Source organism: Odocoileus virginianus, chromosome 24 (genome assembly GCF_023699985.2).
Source record: "Odocoileus virginianus isolate 20LAN1187 ecotype Illinois chromosome 24, Ovbor_1.2, whole genome shotgun sequence".
Lineage (NCBI taxonomy): Eukaryota > Metazoa > Chordata > Mammalia > Artiodactyla > Cervidae > Odocoileus > Odocoileus virginianus.
In genome coordinates this window covers 8,030,747-8,051,305 of record NC_069697.1, presented here as the reverse complement: position 1 = coordinate 8,051,305, position 20,559 = coordinate 8,030,747, and the positions used below count along the sequence as shown (strand labels likewise).

The 20,559-nt window shown below is 38.5% G+C and overlaps 1 protein-coding gene across 2 annotated transcripts in view; it reads right to left on the bottom strand.

Annotated features, from left to right (window-relative positions):
- Positions 1–20,559, bottom strand: part of SYT1 (synaptotagmin 1) — a 582,867-nt gene that overhangs the window by 132,040 nt on the left and 430,268 nt on the right. For both annotated transcript variants that reach the window (XM_070454249.1, XM_070454248.1), the window contains one exon: positions 17,309–17,476. In XM_070454249.1, the coding sequence (XP_070310350.1) occupies positions 17,309–17,476 (168 nt within the window). The remainder of the gene's footprint in view (positions 1–17,308; positions 17,477–20,559) is intronic.

Genomic DNA, 20,559 nt, shown 5'->3' with positions numbered 1-20,559 from the left:
AAAGATATCATAATTTCTCCTAAAATTAGGCAATCCTACTATGACACTCAGGTTCTATAGCCTTGGTGTCATTTTCAAAAGTGGCCTCAATATAGACAAAGCGTCAGTATGATGGTGCTTGGAGAGCCAATGACCTCAAAGTACACATATCTCCTCAGATTCTTAGTTAAACATTGATGTTGATCTTTAAAGACTTTTTTTTTTTTTTTTAAAGACCTTTTTTTTTAATCAAGCAAGCATTTCAAAGGCTATTGTCTACATTCCTTCTTTGCGATGCAGGCTATCCAAAAATATATTCAAAATCAAAACATACAACTCCAGACTCTTGACCTATTTAACTGTTCTAATCTCACTCCATTTTTACTATCTGACACTGAGATACAATTAAGAATAGAGAATTCCTGATACTATGCTGGTTCCTAAAAGACAGTTACCCTCTGCCCTCTTTAAACACTAGCAAATAGAGAGAACTTAGGGAAGCACCTTGTCGGAATATTGATTTATACATGTAGAAGCAACATCTTACACTGAAGAGGAGTTGGCTAACTTTTGCTAAACACTCTCTTGCCATATTCCAGAGTGTTTGTGGGTTACAAAATAAGAAGACATGACTAGAAGTATTTTTCAAACAAAAAAAATTTTTTTCCCTTTTAATAGGATTGTTTTCAGGGGCTCAGACTTCACTCACAAATCCTTATCTTTACACTCCAGTGTTATCTGAAGTTCAGAAAATTGTTCTTGCATATAAACTATGTTCCATACAAAAACAAAAACACTGATTTAGAAGGTACTTTCAGAAAGGATGTTGAAAGGAGGGGCTAGTTCTAGATGAAGGGCACCATTTCTAAGAAACTTCTTCTCTAAGTGTTTTAAGACTGTTTGTCCGAGGCTGGCTTCCCTGTGCTCTGGGGCCTCATTCTGCCCGATGCACTCCTGTGTTCTCCAAGGCGGATGCTTGCTGGCTCCTGGAGGGCAGAAAAGCGCCCAGGAGCACCCTGACATACACTCCTGGTTCACAGTCTTGCTGTGTTCCATCTCAGGGAGAAAATATTTGCATATTATTAGCAACTTGGGGGACATTGAATGTGGAGCAAAAAAGCAATCTAAATGGTTGATATGTTCCCCGAGTTCTCATTCTGAAGAGAGGAGAGAGGAGATAAGGCTGGCAGGGGACAATAAGTGCCCGCAGTTCTGTTTGCCAGAGACTGACAGAATCCTCCCATCCTTCTTCCCCAAAGCTTGGTTGCCATTCCCTTTTATCTTCAGGCACTTGAAATCTGGAAAGGGTAGACAAGAGTGCTGAAAGAGACTGAGACTGTCAGTGGCCCTACAGAGAGAGGAAAAATACTCATGAAACTGTTAAATGGTACTGGAAACAATGAATATTTTCCCCCATAAAATGGAGCAAGTGATTTTCTACTTGATGTATCTGTTTACTTTAGGAATTTATTTGGCATGGGATAGACCTGGGTTTCAAAAATAACCTTTACAAGGCCACATATTACCAGATTATGTTGACAGGCAGTGTCTAGAATAGGCACCCGTAAAGATGGAAAGTAGATGGATGGTGGCCTAAGGATGAGGGTGGGGAATGGGAGTGATTATAGATGAGCACTGGGTGATGGAAATGTTCTATAATTAGGTTCTGACAGTTGGACATTTCTATAAATTTTCTAAAAATGATTGGAAAAAAACAAGAAAAATAAATTTCCAACACATAACTGCCTATCATTTCACATTTTGCAACTGCATTTTACATATAAGGAAATGAGGCTCAGAGAGTTGATGGGACTCAGAGCCCAACTTCTGTCCTCATTTGATCCCTACCCCATGCTTCCCTGGTAGCTCAGATGGCAAAGAATCAGCCTGCAATGAGGGAGACCCGGGTTTGATCCCTGGGTTGGGACGATCCCCTGGAGAAGAGAATGGCAGCCCACTCCAGTATGCCTGCCTGGAGAATCCCATGGACAGAGGAGCCTGGAGGTCTACTGCCCCTGGGGGTCGTAAAGAGTTGGACACGACTGAATGACTAACATGCTCTCTTAACCAGAACCAGAGATCAAATTGCCAACATCCGCTGGATCATCGAAAAAGCAAGACAGTTCCAGAAAAACATCTATTTCTTCTTTATTGACTACACCAAAGCCTTTGATTGTGTGGATCACAATAAACTGTGGAAAATTCTTAAAGAGATGGGAATACCAGACCACCTGACCTGCCTCTTGAGAAACTTGTATGCAGGTCAGGAAGCAACAGTTAGAACTGGACATGGAACAACAGACTGGTTCCAAGTAGGGAAAGGAGTACATCAAGGCTGTATATTGTCACCCTGCTTATTTAACTTATATGTAGAGTACATCATGAGAAACACTGGGCTGGAAGAAGCACAAACTGGAATCAAAATTGCCAGTAGAAATATCAATGACCTCAGATATGCAGATGATACCACCCTTATGGCAGAAAGTGAAGAGGAACTAAAAAGCCTCTTGATGAAAGTGAAAGAGGAGAGTGAAAAAGTTGATTTAAAGCTCAACATTCAGAAAACTAAGATCATGGCATCTGGTCCCATCACTTCATGGCAAATAGATGGGGAGACAGTGGAAACAGTGTCAGACTTTATTTTTTTGGGCTCCAAAATCACTGCAGATGGTGATTGTGGCCATGAAATTAAAAGACGCTTACTCCTTGGAAGGAAAGTTATGACCAACCTAGGTAGCACATTAAAAAGCAGAGGGGAATGTTGTGGAGAGGAGATCCAACCAGTCCATCCTAAAGGAGATCAGTCCTGGGTGTTCATTGGAAGGACTGACGCTGAAGCTGAAACTCTAGTACTTTGGCCACCTCATGCGAAGAGTTGACTCATTGGAAAAGACCCTGATGCTGGGAGGGACTGGGGGCAGGAGGAGAAGGGGACGACAGAGAATGAGATGGTTGGATGGCATCACCGACTTGATGGACATGGGTTTGAGTGGACTCCGGGAGTTGGTGATGGACAGGGAGGCCTGGCGTGCTGCAGTTCATGGGGTCGCAAAGAGTCGGACACGACTGAGCGACTGAACTGAAGAGCTAACTACTGTGATGTGCAAAAGTAGTTGATACATTCCTTACTTACAAGGAGCTTATATTCCCATAGACAACAAAAATGGGTAAGCAAGGCATCTTTTTAAGTAACAGCACTATGTGGCTGACACTTAGAGAACAGGGGTATGTGTAATGAGGTGCCAATCATATGGTACAGCAGAGAAATATACTGTGGCATTAAAGATCAAAGTGATGCTGAGCTTTATCAGGACACCTGGTGAATATGAGGGGAAACACTATTGAATGCCATATAGTGAGTATCACAGTACATTCCTGTATAGGCACCAAGATACCTCGGGGACTTTTAGATGGTAAAAAATGTTCTGCAACTTGACTGGAGAGGTGCTTATCCTGGTATGTATAGTTGTGAAGACACATTAAACTGTATACTTAATATCTGCATCTCATTATATGTCAAGTTCTACCTCAATTTAAAAGGCATGATGTTGCTACAAAAGACCCAGGAAAGAGCACAGAAAAGACTGGAGGATCTCTGAGAAGCAAGCATAGGAAGACAGGCTGCAAGAGGGACTGGGTAGTCCTCATACTTAGAACACGGTTCTTGTGTCAGGAGAAGGAAGCTTAAAGTTTCTTACCCACAGGAGAGCAGATTGGGGAAAATGGCTTTGGAATCAGAAAAACAAGTGTCTTGAGTCCTGACTTGTCACTGGCTAGCCATGTGGCCTTAGTCTGGCTTCATCTATTCGAAAGCATCTTAGCATTGACCTTGCACTGAGGTACGGTGCTGAAGGGCAGGATATTGGAGAAGAATGTTCTGGTTTAAGGGAGACTGGAAAATTTTGAGGAATTATCCCTTAACTAGGAGAAGGCAGTGGCAACCCACTCCAGTCCTCTTGCCTGGAGAATCCCATGGATGGAGGAGCCTGGTGGGCTACAGTCCATGGGGTCGCTAAGAGTTGGACACGACTGAGCGACTTTCCTTTCGCTTTTCACTTTCATGCATTGGAGAAGGAAATGGCAACCCACTCCAGTGTTCTTGCCTGGAGAATCCCAGGGACGGTGGAGCCTGGTGGGCTGCCGTCTGTGGGGTTGCACAGAGTCGGACACGACTGAAGCGACTTAGCAGTAGCAGCAGCAGCATCCCTTGACTTTGGAAATAGTATTGGGAGAAAATTCCCAGCATACCTCAGTTCTGTTTCAAACGGGGCCCCAGTTTAACCTAGAATACCATGCTTCCATGGATAGGGTTTCAGTACCCGAAACACTTTTTTTTTTTTTTTTTTAAAGCAGCTTTATTGAGGTAGAATTCATACACTAGAAAATTTGCCTTTTTGAAGTACACAACTGAATGGATTTTAGTACATTCAGAGTTGTGTAACCATCACCACTAATTTAAAAATATTTTCATCACCCCACAAAGAAACTCCTACCCATTAGCTGTCATTCCTCATTCCTCCTTTTCTGCTCTCTACCTGCAACTCTGAGCCTTAGGCAACCGTTAATCTGCTTTCTGTCTGTGTGGATTTGCCTAGTCTGGTTTATCCATGTTGTAGCACGGATCAGTACTGCATTCCTTTTTATGGCTGAATAATATTCTGTTGTATGACTGTAGCATATATTGTCTAATTATTCACCAGTTGAAAGAAATTTGAGCTCTTTCCACTTTCCAGCATTTGTCAAAGTATGGCTATGGACCCTCTTGTACAATTATTTTTTGTGTGGAAATGTGTCTCTACTTTGCAGGGCAGGTATATACCTAGGAATAGAGTTGCTAGGTCATATGAATCCTCTCTATTGAACATTTTGAGACACTGTTAAACTGTTTCCCAAAGTGGCTAAACCCCTCCGAGATGTGTGAGGGCTTCAGTTTCAACACATCTTTGCTGACCCTTGTTACCAGCAGTCTTTTTGATTTTTAGTAGATCCTGAACATTGGGTTCTGTTTTGTGGTGTCAGAGCATAGACACGTATGTCGCCGCTGGGGCTGCTTACTGTTAGTGCCACATTCTGCTCACACGTGCTAAGCCTTGTCTTGGATTGGCCTTTGTGATCTCTCCTCACATCTGAGGTCTCCCACATGGGGGCTAACCTTGGATAGCTTGTCTTTGATCAAAACTGTATGACAATGTTCTCTGAACTGTTAGGCTGCCTCAGTCTCCTCCTAAAAGAAAGGATAGAAGTCTAGTGGCCAGAGCAGTGCTTTTTCAGTGGCAAGGAGATAAGGGCTCTAATCAGTGTTCACCATAATTAAAAAAACACTAGTATTTATTGAGTTTATTAGCTGCCCAGTATTGATTAGGTGCTTTACATGATTTATTATTATTTTTGGCCATGCCACTCAGCATGTGGGATCTTAGTTCCCTGACTAGGGATCAGATCTGTATCCGTGCGTTGGAAGCACAGAGTCTTAATCACTGGACCACGAGGGAGGTCCCTTTCCATGAGTTGTCTTTAGGGTGTGTCACAGCTCATGGAGGTGGGTCATATCAATCCCATTTTATAGCAGGGTTCAGTAACAAGCCTAAGGACGCACCGTGAGTCAGTGGAGTCATGGGTGGATACACACTGGCTGCATCCAGGGCTAGAGCTTTTATCTACCTGGGGTGCAGTCTCATCGTTCAATTACAATCTACTATGCCTAATGGGTCTGTTTATCTTCAGCATTGTTTTTCTAGAAGCTTGTACTGTCCCTGGCTCACAAAAGACGCTTAATAAATATATGTTGAATAAATGAAAGAATGAAGGAATAAAAGTAATTTGCAGTATTTAAGGCCTCCTCTTGTTCATAATTGGAAAGAACCTTTAGCCACATGTAAAGTAAGTAGATTTGCGTGTGTGTCTGCATGCTCCCTGCTCATCCTTTAATTATCTTGTTCTTGTTTATCAGCAAGTCCTCATTCGTCTCCCGTATTCTGTAGTACAAACGGTACAGTAAACCGCTGACATTTCATCTAATTGCAGAGTAACAGATTGTAATGGATTAAAGATTTCACAATATAAACATTTGGCCTGCTGAAAGCAAGGGAGGAGTAAAACAGAAGGTGAAAACATTTAATTTGAAGATGTCACAAACAAGATAATAAAAAAAAAATTGTTCCAAAGCATGTGATGAACTCACTAGAAAAGGTGATACTGTAAAAAATCCAATTGGAATTGGAAGACAGGACAGAACAAGACATTCTCTTGCATTGATGACACTGTTATCCCACTCAAAGTCCTCTGCTGTTTCAATAATAAAACAACCAGAGATAGGCAAGATGGTGCCTGTCTGTATCATTTTTTTCATTGTTCTTTTTTTCTATTGTTCCTGTTTCAACTGCCACTCCTCACTTTCTGCTCCTTCCATCTATATTCATGAAATCCATGCTTCTGAACCACTTGGTTTTATTTAAAATTCTACTGAAAACTCTCACTCTTTATTCTTAAAAAAAAAAACAAAACTAAACAAAACACTAACACCTACACTAGTTTCTATTAAAACAGATTTCCCTGGCACTAAATGTATCCAGAACTCCTATCTCTTGATGATTTTTCCCATAGTGAGGGAGTATATAATGATGTTATAATGGACATGAACTTGGGCAAACTGCAGGAGATGGTGAGGGACAGAGGCCTGGTGTGTTGTAGTCCATGGGGTCGCAAAGAGTTGGACACAACTAGGTGACTGAACAACAACAACAATAATGATATTAGTGGCTTAAGACATTTGGTCAGAGTCAGGATAGAAATCTCACAAGGATATCCACTTCATTACTTTATACCACAGTAACTATAACTGTTTTACTCAATTGGATCATCACCTTATAAGCTGTACTTGGAAAGAGCTGATGACTATTTCAATCAAAAGTGAAAGTGAAATTGCTCAGTCATGTCCGACTCTTTGCGACCCCATAGACTGTAGCCTACCATGCTCCTCTGTCCTTGGGATTTTCCAGGCAAGAGTACTGGAGTGGGTTGCCATTTCAATCAAAGTTACCTTTTAAAGACAGGCCAGAGGACAGAGAGAAGACTGTATCGTATACTGAGAAAGACTTTGGAGAGAGGGGCTAGAATTCAAAATAGATAGGGGTACCATATAGACAGTACAATGGAATAATTGCATGTCCTTCAAAGATGACTTCCTTAAAGGTGGCATGAATCATGATGCATGTTTGTGAAAGAAAATTTTTATTTTAATTCGCCCACCAATTCACTTGAAAATACTTATCTAAGCACTTTGCATGTTTCAGGCACAGTGCCAGGCACTGGAAATAAGATAAGATTGGTAATATCCTTGGACTCACTGAGTGTTGGTCAACTAACAGCAATGTGGTGGAGTAGAGAGAAAATGGGTTTCGGAGTCGAAACTGGGTCTATTCTGGTGCTTATTCTCGGAGGCACTGGACCATTACATTTCCTAATATGTGAAACAGGGATAGGAAGAATTACCCCACAGGACCTCACCAAGGATTACCTGAGATAATGTGAAAAAGGCACTGAGTAGAGTGCCTTGGCATTGAGGTGGGCCTGGCTTCCATATTCCAGTTCTTATCCTGGGAAAGAGCAAGTTTTACAAGCTTTACTTAGTGTCCTGAGTTTTAGGTTGATCAGTCTGACATCGTCAGGGACAAACTGACTCTGAGCTGCTATGTTCGATCTTATTTCTCGGAATACCTGTTCAGGCTTTCACTCCATTCCACCTGGACCTGTCACTGGCGGTCTCGGCTCTGTCAATCAGCTCTTAGTCATCTCTTACCTACCTGAAGGCATTCTTCGTTTCTGCCTACTCAAATGCTACTCAGTTTTAAGGACCAGCTCACTGTTTTTAACTCTTCTACAGATCCTCTCTGTCCACGCCTTTCTTTGTGCCTAAAACACATGATCCATTTTAATTTACGCTCTGAATTTGGAGCTTTGTGAAGCTCTTTTTGTTCATTTGCGTTATGAAATTTTGCTATTATTCTTGACCATTTCTCATACGTGAATCTTAATCTTCCATTTTATGTACTTTACAGTGGTAATTTCACAGATGATATAATTGTGAATAAATGAATGGGAATTTATATTCTGTTTAGTGAAGAATTTTTTAAATGGAAAGAAAAATTCCTCTGACTTCATTAAATTCATCAGCACTCATGAGTGAGTAATAGCATCTTTGTATTAATGAGTACCTTTGAACTTTAGGGCTTTGTATCCTGGGTAAGAATTCATGCTAAGTATTTGAAAATATAATGAAGAAGAAACAAAAATGCCATAGTTATTTACTGTTTTTTTCTTTTGCTGTGTTACCTTTGCAGTGTATTATAATATTTGAGAGAGAACATATATGTGTAGATTTTAATCAGTCAAATGTGAAAGAAAATTGACCAAATGTTAAAATTCCAAAATAAACAAGACAAAGCTCAGGAAAACTAATTTATATCAGTTTGGTTTTAATTTTTTTGTTTGTGTGTGTGTGTGTGTGTGTTTTTGGTTTTGTTTTGCATTTAAATTGAATTTATAGCTACACTGAGAGAGACTGTTTAAAGAAACAGGTATGGTGAAGTAGAAAGAGTGTAGGCTTCAGACCCATGTTTGAATTTTAGCTCTGGCATTGGTTGTATGACTTTGAACAAATTACTTAGACTTTCCTAGGCTTCAATTTTGTTTTTCCTTCATTTTGTAACCAGATTTAATATGCCAGTTTTGAAGAATGCTGTAAGAATATTTTTTGTGGACATACAGTAGATTCTCAGTAAATAATAGCTTTTATTAATATTGATGTTTATAACTTAGGTAGAGAAGATAGGTAAGCTTTTAATAAGATGACTCTTGGAAACTTGGAAGCTGGGCTGGTACTCCAACCCTCTGGCTAGACAACTGTTGAGGGGAGGGTGATGCAGAAGGTTAGGAGGTAACAATGGGGAAACCATAGAAGGTCATTTTTCAAAATGTCCAGGGTCTCTTCCTCCACTTAATTCATTAGAGTCTAAATTTATATTTTCTGGGGAACTCACAATTTTAAAGAAAATTCCAATTAACATATGTCTCTTGCCATCTGTTCTACAAGGACTGAGGCATTAGCTTCTATAATTGCTGACCTTTAACACCCCCTGAAAGGAACACAGGTGGGAGATCAGGGATGAGGTGCTGTGTGCTCTGGGGAAACTACAGAACAAGGCCTTCACAGCATATTTTCAGAAAATCTTATAAACCCAAATTCTTACATCTTCCCATACTTAAAGCATTAAAACCATGAATGAAGATATCTGGACCAGAAAGAAGGCGGAGTGCTGAAGAGCTGATGCTTTTGAACTGTGCTGCTGGAAAAGACTCTTGAGAGTCCCTTGGACTGCAAAGAGATCAAACCAGTCAATCCTAAAGGAAATCAACCCTGACTATTCATTGGAAGGACTGCAATTGAAGCTGAGCCTCCAGTACTTTGGCCACCTGATTTGAAGAGCTAACTCATTGGAAAAGACCCTGATGCTGGGAAAGACTGAGGGCAGGAGAAGTGGGTGACAGAGAATGAGATGGCTGGATGGCATCACTGACTCAAGGGACCTGAATTTGAGCAATCAGGGAGATAGTGAAGGACAGGGAAGCCTGGCATGCTGCAGTCTGTAGGGCTGCGAAGAGTTGGACACGACTTAGTGCCTGAAAAACAAGTTATTTTTCCCTTGAGGTTAGTAGCAACCTTCTACAGAGATATATCTAATGGCACAGACCCCATTCACCAAAATCACATATATACTAACCTCTCCCCTTAAGTCTCCACCCCAGAGTTCCTCAGAGCTCTCTGAGAGGCTGTCTCTGGGGCTATAGTCCTCAGTAAATCCCCCAATAAAATTGAAACTCATAGTTCTCACATTTTTATTTCTGTTGACAAATGATATCAGATTTTCATTTGGAATCTCGGTGAAGTGAGAATTTAGTTTCATACATTTTGTGCCTGAAAAGTCTTTTTAACTAGAAAGGCAATGATTTTAGAAACCACATCATGAAGCTTCACAGTAATTATTATGCACAGCAATACAGTTATAATTGGTGATTACAATTCTGACTGAAAACTCAGATACAAGTAAACCATAGCTATGGCCAAAGACGTTTCAAAAAATCAAATGCAACTCTACCTCTATGTTAGTTTAAAGGGAAAGTATTATGTTGTATGTACAACAAGTGGACACAGAGATACTAAGTACACTAAAATATGGTCTAAATATAATAATATTGAATTGTTTTATATCATATTAAGTTATAAATTTGACTAGAAACAAATAGTCTAGATACACCAAACATAGATTTTGTTCATATTCTTGGACTTCTCCTTGGAACTGATTCCTTCCCAATTCCCTCTGGGTAAATTTCCATGTTGCCAGCAGAGACTTAAATCAGAGCTTTAACTAAATCTTAGCCTTAAATAAAAGTTAAATTAAGCTAAGCCACAAGCTTTCCATGCATCATGGAAACTGGATAAAAAGGTTATAGAAAAAAAAGTTATAGAGAGAAAAGAGATCCTGAATAAGACTTTACCTCCATTCCCCCCAAAAATTAGTGAAAGAAAGTCATTATTTTCATGGCCATCAACAAAAACAATAAGAATGATTTTGCTAAGTTTCTATACTGCCTACCTTTGATAGAAAATGACCCGAAAAGCAAAAGGATACTAAATCATTCTCATAATTTGGTACTAAGATATTTTGTTGACAGGTTTTCAGAATACTTTAGACTTCATTTGTAAAATAAGATAATTATTACAACATGGACTTTAAATGAGAGTTCTGAAATATCTCTCATGGTATAATAAACTTCTCTGCCTCATTCATTCATTTAAAATTTACAGCTACTGTGTGCTTGCCTCTGTGATCAAACTTAGTTTCACAGTTGGGAACAACAGACATGGTTGTTTATAATCCAGTGGGGAAAGACAGACAATCAATAAGTAAACATATACAAATAAGTACACTTTCCTGGAACGTTATGAGTCAGAATGAGTATCTTTGTGGCATTTCTGTGATAGATTGTGAGTGACAAGGAAGATTATTCCTGGCTTTCATATTAAAGTTCCAACAATTAATCTTTTATAAGAATTTCTGCTCAGGGCATTGATGTGTTGTGCAGGCATTCTTGGAGGGCATAAGCTACTATCTGACTGCAGAGTATACTTAGAAACTGCATCAGTTCATGATCCTTAGGCAAAAGAGATGCTTAAGGAATAATGACCTGAACCTATTTCAAAGGAATATCAAGTAATTTGTATAAGCTGAAAAAAAGTTTGGATTTTGGATCGAATCTGTAATCTTGAAATGCTTTTTTGTGAAGTAAATGTTTTTCTAATTAGGCTTAAAAATGTGAAATTTTCTTGCAAAATTGATTTTCTATTAAGGCATTAAAGTAGTTTCTCTTTCCTTCTGCTTGGGTACTAATTAAATTATGTCCCAACTTGTTTTAATTCAGCAATCAATTTTTTTTCCATTTGTACTAGATTACAGAATCTCATTTAAAAATCACTCTTTAATGAATTCTACACAAAGCAGAGGTGATGAACATTCTCTAATGGAGGCAAAATTGTACTGGTCAAGTTATGAGACAGTCTCCTTCAAAAACAAAGGGATCCAGTTGCATTCTGGTGGTATCTTATGCCTTTTTTAAGGGTTAAAAAGCAGTAGTGGAAGGCATGGGCTTCCCAGGTGGCACTAGTGGTAAAGGACCTGCCTGCCAATGCGGGAGATTTAAGAGACTCTGGTTCGATCCCTGGGAAGGGCAGATGCCCTGGAGGAGGATCCCCTCCAGTATTCTTTCCTGGAGAATCCCATGAAGGGAGCCTGGTGGGCTATGGCCCAAAGGGTCACAAAGAGTCAGACATGACTGAAGTGACTCAGCATGCACACATGCAGTGGAAGGGATAAAAAACTAGGAATAAATGCTAAAATAGTCTAAAGGCCTTGAAGATGTACCTGATGCTGGGGTACAGGACTGATACAGTTTTTACAATGATCATGGATAAAATTTATTAAAAAAAGAAAATGGAACCATAAGCTATTGATCATAACATTTGAAGTAATTAAGTGAAAATGCTAAGTGAATGGATTATTCCAAATGTTGTAAGGTTGGCTTCAGGTTTGACTTGTGGGTGGCATAAATAAATATTTCTTGAATGATTAGAATGAAAAAAATTTCAAATTCATCAGTCGGCGGCTATACATGTTAGAAACCTTTTGCAAATGGAAGAACTGTATATACTGATTATAAAGGATGATTTTTGAGGCCTTAACTTGAGAAGGGGGAAAATTAAGACAACAGTTTTATGTGTAAGTGTCTCTTGAAACTCAAAGGATTTCTGTTTTAAAGAGACAAAAAGAAGAGAAAGGCTTAACTGTCTTGCAAGGTCAGATTCCCTTTTCCTCTGTGGGAGGTGGGAGAGTGGGTGATCAGTCAAAAAAAAAAAAAAGGCAAGTGAACCTAAACTACTAGTAAGGGGACTTGGATCATGTTAATTAGAGAAATGTTAATCAGGTCAGATGGAGAAGGCAATGGCAGCCCACTCCAGTGCTCTTGCCTGGAAAATCCCATGGACGGAGGAGCCTGGTGGGCTGCAGTCCATGGGGTCGCTAAGAGTCGGACACGACTGAGCGACTTCACTTTCACTTTTCACTTTCATACATTGGAGAAGCAAATGGCAACCCACTGCAGTGTTTTTGCCTGGAGAATTCCAGGGACGGGAGAGCCTGGTGGGCTGCTGTCTATGGGATCACACAGAGTCAGACACGACTGAAGTGATTTAGCAGCAGCAGCAGCAATCAGGTCGGAATGGAAACTTTAGCAGAGAGGTTTTCTCCAGGGGCTAGAATCTTATCAATGGGAGTTGTGTGCATGTTAAGGCTCTTCTAGCATAATTCACCTTTGCAACACCCCCTGTGTTTCAAACATATGCTCAGTAGCTTTCAGATGAGGCTCCTTTCCATTTATTCCCCCAAGTTGCTTATACATTTAATTGCTCACTAAAATAACACATTAATTTTTTAGCTTACATAATGAACACGTAATTCTTTAATTTACATAATTGCTTCATCATCTTATGACTTTTACTTTCAACAACAAAGCCTACCCCCTTCTATCTCAGGGCTAGATCCTAGTGGGTTGTAATTAACCTATTTAAATGCAAGTCTCTCCTTGAACAGACTATTCTGAACAGCAGTTCAGTTTCTATTCAAAAGATTCCAGATCTGTTTCTTGAATTCCTTTTCCTGTCTCTCTTTGGTGTCTTTCAATCATTGTGACATTAAAAAACAAGATTTAATACTTAAGAGGAAAGCAAAACAAAAAGTCTTAAACAAAATTGCTCATGTAAAGTGCAAAAAAATCGGTTTGAAACCATGAGAACTAAAGTTAATCTAAGACTTCCATTTATTCATCCTACTATACTTTTCTCTAAGTAATGAACAGTAACATGAAAAGAGAGCACATATCAATAAGTAATTCTTTAGACATAAAATGTAATTGGAATCTTATTTATTAAGAGAAAGTTTATATCTGGATCTAGTCATCCAGAGATGCTCTGTAAACTAGACATCTGCTTTATAAGGTTTCCTATATCATGATAAAAGGAAACAGTCACTCAACTGAAAACCAAAAATCATTATTCCCAAAGAGGAAAGACTCCAGAGTTTAAAAATACAGTTGTAGAATTATTTCCCATTAAAAACCTCCAGAGACATTCAATAAATACAGTGGTAGTGAGAAAAAGAATAGAGAAATACATACAGAGGAAAGAGTGGAGAACAAATAGGGAGATGAAAGCTTAAGAAAGAAAGGGCACCAAAAAGATAGGGTAGGAAGAAAAAATGGGAGATCGCTTGCTTATTGAACATACCAAATAGTAAGCCCCATGCTAGCCACTTTATACTCTATCCTACTTAATCTACAAGATAATGTTAGACCACTTTTTAGATTAAAAAAAAATACTGAATTTTAGAGAGCATAAGTGACTTGACTTATAAGGACTCGGAGCTAGTAAATGTATTGATGAGGATTGAAACCTAGGTGTGTTTGATCTTAAAGGCAAGACTTTTACAGAAATCAGTCTAGCTAGCAATAAGCAAGGCAAAGATTAAAATGAGAGAAGAAAATGAGACAACATTGAACTCCATGAAAGCAGGAATGGTGTCCACCCTTTTCACGTTTTTTTTGTTTTTTTTTTTTAAACACTTGGCATAGTCCCATGAATACAGCATTACATAATAAACATCTGCATAATGAGTCATTTTGAATACGTTGAATGACAAAACCATCTTCTACAGGGAGAGAAGTCATGGAGGGAAAAAGTTATGAAAGAAATAGAGAACAGGAAAGTCAAGGGTGAGAATAAAAATGTGATTCTTTTTGGGCAGTCTACCTAAAGTTGGAAATTTTAGAGTCAAACCTGTCAGCTTAGTGTCAAGTCTCAAACTCTGCCCATATTCAAAGAATTTAAGAAAAGATAATGGTTCAATGGCTTATATTTCCTAATTCACACAAAAATATTTACCAATTTTTCAGAGACCTGTGGGGTATGGCCTTGGAATCCTATATCACTTGACATGAGCAAGTAGAGGGAAGAGACATGAGCCGTGCACTCTGGATAGGTGACTTGTGAAGAACAAGTGGGTCACCTCTGGGATTCGCCAATAAGCCAACCAATAGTCAATTCACAAAAACCTATCAGCTAATGAATACTAATGGTCCCATTTTAGCCCCGGCCACAAGGAATTTACATGAACCGTATGTGAACCATGAACTTCCAGATGTTCAAGCTGGATTAAGAAAAGGCAGAGGAACCAGAGGTTAAATTGCCAACATCCGCTGGATCATAAAGAAAGCAAGAGAGTTCCAGAAAAATATCTATTTCTGCTTTATTGACTATGCCAAAGCCTTTGATAGTGGGGATCACAGTAAACTGTGGAAAATTCTTAAAGAGATGGGAATACCAGACAATCTGACCTGCCTCTTGAGAAATCTGTATGCAGGTCAGGAAGAAACAGTTAGAACTGAACATGGAACAACAGACTGGTTCCAAATAGGAAAAGGAATACGTCAAGGCTGTATATTGTCACCCTGCTTATTTAACTTCTATGTATCATGAGAAATGCTGGGCTGGTTGAAGCACAAGCTGGAATCAAGATTGCCAGGAGAAATATCAATAACCTCAGATATGCAGATGATACCACCCTTATGGCAGAAAGGGAAGAAGAGCCTCTTGATCAAAGTGTAAGAGGAGAGTGGAAAAGCTGGCTTAAAGCTCAACATTCAGAAAACTAAGATTATGGCATCTGGTTCCTTCACTTCATGGCAAATCATTGGGGAAACAGTGGAAACAGTGAGAGACTTTATTTTCTTGAGCTCCAAAATCACTGCAAATGTTGACTGCAGCCATGAAATTAAAAGACGCTTGCTCCTAGGAAGAAAAGTTATGACCAACCTAGACAGCATATTAAAAAGCAGACATCAGGTCTGTCTAGTCAAAGCTATGGTTTTTCCAGTAGTCATGTATGGATGTGAGAGTTGGACTATAAAGAAAGCTGAGCGCCGAAGAATTGATGCTTTTGAACTGTGGTGTTGGAGAAGATTCCTGAGAGTTCCTTGGACTGCAAGGAGATCCAACCAGTCCATCCTAAAGGAAACCAGTCCTGGGTGTCCTTTGGAAGGACTGATGCTGAAGTTGAAACTCCAATAGTTAGGCCACCTGATATGAAGAACTGAGTCATTGGAAAAAACTCTGATGCTGGGAAAGATTGAGGACAGGAGGAGAAGGGGATGACATAGGATGAGATGGTTGGATGGCATTACCAACTCAATGGACATGAGTTTGAGTGAACTCCGGGAGTTGGTGATGGACAGGAAGGCCTGGCTTGCCGCATTCCATGGGGTTGCAAAGAGTCGGACACGAATGAGCGACTGAATTGAACAAGGAATTTACACATAGTCAAGTATGCCAATAAAAGATAAAAATTCAATGAAACAGCTCACTACTTTGTTATGATTAGAAATATTATGATCAAGTGAGTAAATGTTTTTCACACATATATTGGATATTAAAATAGATATTTGTTTACTCATCTGGAAGAACAATTTATAAAAGTTATAAAGCTTAAAAACTCAATGTTATCCTTGGATGGTTCTATCCACAGTGGGGCTCAATGTATTTCAGTATCCAGGAGTCTAATTTTGACTAACTTATTTGGGTAAGTTATGTATATTTCCTTCCAAAGAAAAAGCAGAACTTAAATCAAATTTGACTTATTTTGTACAACCTAGAAATAATTTTGGAGCACTAATAAAATTCAATTTCAGAATGGTAGTAAACAAACTGTTCTAAAGCTTCACTGAGTAATAGTAATGGTCACAGAAAACCTTAGATTGAAAGGATTCCCAGGTTATGGTCTTGGCTGAGTTTCTCTGAAGGCTTGGCTTACTTTCTGATTTCCCCGGTGGCCCCAAAGTGACCAAACCTTACAAAATCCATGGGTCTAGGGATCCTAAATGACAAATGCAGTTGAAATCCCTCGGCTAATTATAGACTATGTTAGGAACAAAAAATGGTTGGGAAAGGAGTTGCTTTAACAATTAAGGGAAGCTAAGAGTTGTTTGCTTTCCTGGTATTGGCCTGTTGAGATACTAGCAGAGAAAAATGCTAGTGTTAGACTGACATAGCATAATCATAGAGAAGTTTAAATGCACTAAGGATATTGAATTTCCCATTTTTAAATCACAGAAAAATCCTGGGCTAACCTATTAAAACTGGGGAAAAACAATGTGAAGAATACTATAAAAATGTGAGTCATTTAAAAAATGGATTTAATATCTATCTACCTTTGTGAATTTTATTTGATGTTTTACCCATTGTGCTCTGAAATTTTTAGGAGAAACAGTGACCTGTCTGTGATATGCAGAAATAATGAAAAAGTGCCATTTCATTTCTATTTAATAGCTACATAAGCTATGTAGAAAACAAAATCTTTGTAGAAAAATACAAAGGATAAGATGACTTTTTCACTGTCTTTTTAAAGAAGTGTGTGTGCGTGTGTATGTGTGTCTGGCTCCAGGGAATGATCCAAGACCTGCACAAATCTCTATTTTCCCTTAAATAAGACTCAGTAGACCTGCATACTTTCTAACAAGGTTATACAATCCCATGACCCTATTTCGCCAGCTGTCAGCAGCTGGAGGCCCACATTACTCACATCAGCCCAGCATCTCTCAGTAGGTTAGTTTGAGAGTAGCAACTGGCGAGTCCAGCTTGTCATATTAGAAATGCTAATGTTTTTCTTACCTCTTCCTTCTCTGCACTTTGCAGATCACGCCACTCCTCAGTTACGTGACCGAAATCCACCGTGTTCATGGGGACTTTAAATTCCCCAATGATGTCATGCTTAGAGAAGCGATCAAAATCATAGACAGCCATCACCAGAGTTTTGCCACCCAATTCCGAATATGGCACCTAAATAAAAAAGACCAGGATAAAATATCTAGTGACAAACAATGCTTAAAATATGCTACTTTTTCATAGTGTTTAATTTTAATATTTATGTTGGATAAACAGAACAGGGAGAAAAGTAGCACTTTTTTCCCCCTTAAACTGAATCATTTGACTAACTAGTTGGGGCTTAAATTACTTGGGTGAAAGTGAGGGCTTACCATAGTGATTTATCACTTTCTCCCGAAGTTCTAGAAGCTGTTAGTGTTATTAATAATGACTCCTGCTGTTAGTCATGCTAGAAATACTTCAAGAATAACACAGGAATAAACCAAACTGATTGCACTTGACTATATAAGGAATTTTTTCTTGCAGGATGTTTTGTTGTTATCGTTAAGTTATATTGTCAGGGGGCAACTTACTCAGGGGGAGTTGTTTCAAAAGTTCTATTAACTCTTTGAGGCCATTTGGACACCAAAGTTTGATGAAGCAATGCTTAATGAGAAGACATGCTAGGAGTAAGGATTGCAATGAAATTCACAAGGTGCCTTCCCTATTCCTTAAAATAATTTACTGATTGACAGGAGCTGACTAGAAAATTGATGTTTTGAATATCAGATCCATTATAATCTAGATCTTGAGGTTCATTCTTAGGAATGACACTCTTTAGGATGAGCGGAGGCAAAAGGCCAAAAACTGATGAATTCTCCAGCTGTTCAAAAATATCTGGGACAGATGCTATGGGCTGGGATGTTTATTAGTGACATTTTTAATATTCAGAGAAAGCAGGGCAATTCCAAGTAAGCTTCACTTCAGTAACTGGGAAGAAATGCCTAATTAGGAAATTGTTTAGACTTGTATTGAAGGTTTCATCAATTTTCAGACACTTGTTATTATTTTATCAGTGTAAATAGTTGTCTTATGCTCCAGCAAACATTTCTCAATTAATTCTGTATATTAAGAAGGAAAGGAGAAGGAAGAATTTTTTGACCGTATATATACAAGAAATTTTGTTTTTTTTCCAAAGAGCTTTTGTTTTCTATCATTTGTCATCTATTAGGAATTGGGTTAAAATACTATGATTAAAAACCAGGCATAACACATTTTCCACTTTAGAATGAAAAAGTAAATCCTTGCAAAGAGATGACTGTAAAGAAAGAAATTAATTTTAGAGTAGGGATGAACTCTTGAAAATTGCATCTTATTTCTGAAGTCTGTCTAGATTTGTTGGTGATTGTACGAAATGACATTAGTCAAAAACCTGAGTTGGAGGTCAGACAGGTCCAAGCCTGGGTTTCCCCCTTTTCCAGCTGAAGGGCCTCGGACAAGTAAATAAACCTTGAATGATGATGATAGTGTCTATTTCACAGGAGCTGGTTGAGGCCAAATGAATACATGTAAAGCATTTAGCACAGTGCTGGCACACTGCAGGTACTTAATAAATATTTATTGTTTGAATGATAAGTAGCTCTTTCAAGTGGGCATTTGTTGTGGAGAAAAGGACCATTTCATTTGGGGCATGTCAAGTTCATTTTCAGTGGATTTGAATTCAATTTTAAAGCCAATCCCCTTTAAACTATTTTGCTTCCATTTAAGATGCATAATCTACAAGGCCTAAAAAGGAGAAATTGGCTAGTTCTCTAGAAACAGTGGTGCATTTTTTAAATGTATGAAAATACATTATACTTTGGCTTGATTTATGATGTGCTCAACTCTCCTAAAATGAAATGGAACCTGATTAAATTTTATAGGCAATTTCAAAATCTCCAATGATTATAATTCTTGAAGTTATAGACATTGCTAGAAATTATTAGCAGTACATATTTTAAAAAAAGAAATAGCATATAGATACTCAAAATGAAGCCCCAAAATATTTCAAATAATTTAAGAATGTGCTGTCTAAATGGTGGCTAGAAACTACTGACCTAAATTAAGATCCACACAGAGTTAAACATAATGATTGTGATTACCTTTTGCAATATTTTTGTTTTGTTTTGTTTTCATTGTACGTTCTGTGGCATATTGATCCCCATGATTAGTTTTTCTTAAACTGAGTAGTTTCAGAATGTTTCTAGAGCTACTCTACATTAACTGTCTTGGTTTAGAAAAGTGTAGATTTTAAATAGGATTGCTGACAATACATGAGGGATTTTTCTTGTCTTACAAACTCAAATTTTGGAGTGAATAGAAAGTCAGTACTCTTTTAGAAAACTAGAAGCAAGGTTCATGAGAATGACTCACACCTGAAGTTTCATCCATTTATTTCATACCAGGATGTTTGCTGACATGCAGTGTATGCTATCGCTGAGGCTGGCTGGTAGATGAGTGATTCTGAATCTGCCTGCTGGCGTATTCACAGATGTGTATTGTTTTAAGGAATGCATTAAAAAATTTCACATGTTAAAGATACCAACCAAGAGACTGCTTTTATGCATGACTTCAGGTTGAGAACTACAGAGCCTGTACATACGGAGATGCCTGAAGCCCGCCAGGGACCTTTTCCTATTGAGTAATTCTGGGGCCAGAATCCCTCTTTGTTATCGTTTGTTAATTGAGGTGTCTCAACAAGGTGAAGAACACCAGGGAAGAGCCAAGAGGAAAGGAAAAATGCTAGAGATGGAAAAAAATTATAGGCTCCTATTCTTTTTAGAATGTTTTCAAATACTCAAATTGGCCTTGTACACAAAGAATTTTGCAATGAGAGTGATATCTATTTGTATCATTTGAAATAATGTTGGATAGCTTACTTTATTGTGTGGTTGTGATTGGTTTTCAAAACTTGGAAACCTGGGAAAAGTCTATAATCTTTTGGCTTTATTTTAGAGAGGGGGAAACGTTCAGGTCCATGGACAGACTGGAAGCTGAACTCACTTTTTGGACACGAATGACATCCTGTTCTATGCCAGTCACAATCTATTCTGAAATAGCTGAGCTGAATCCTATTTGGATCAAAGTTAAATGCATAATAAGAGTCCTCATTACACTGAAAATAAGAATTATAAATATTTTGAATAGAATCAATCACTTGTGAGTCTCTGAAAGTGGTCATGCGCATGTAGCTGTATGTGTCAGGATGAGACTGGTTTGTTATCTAAAACAACAGAGAA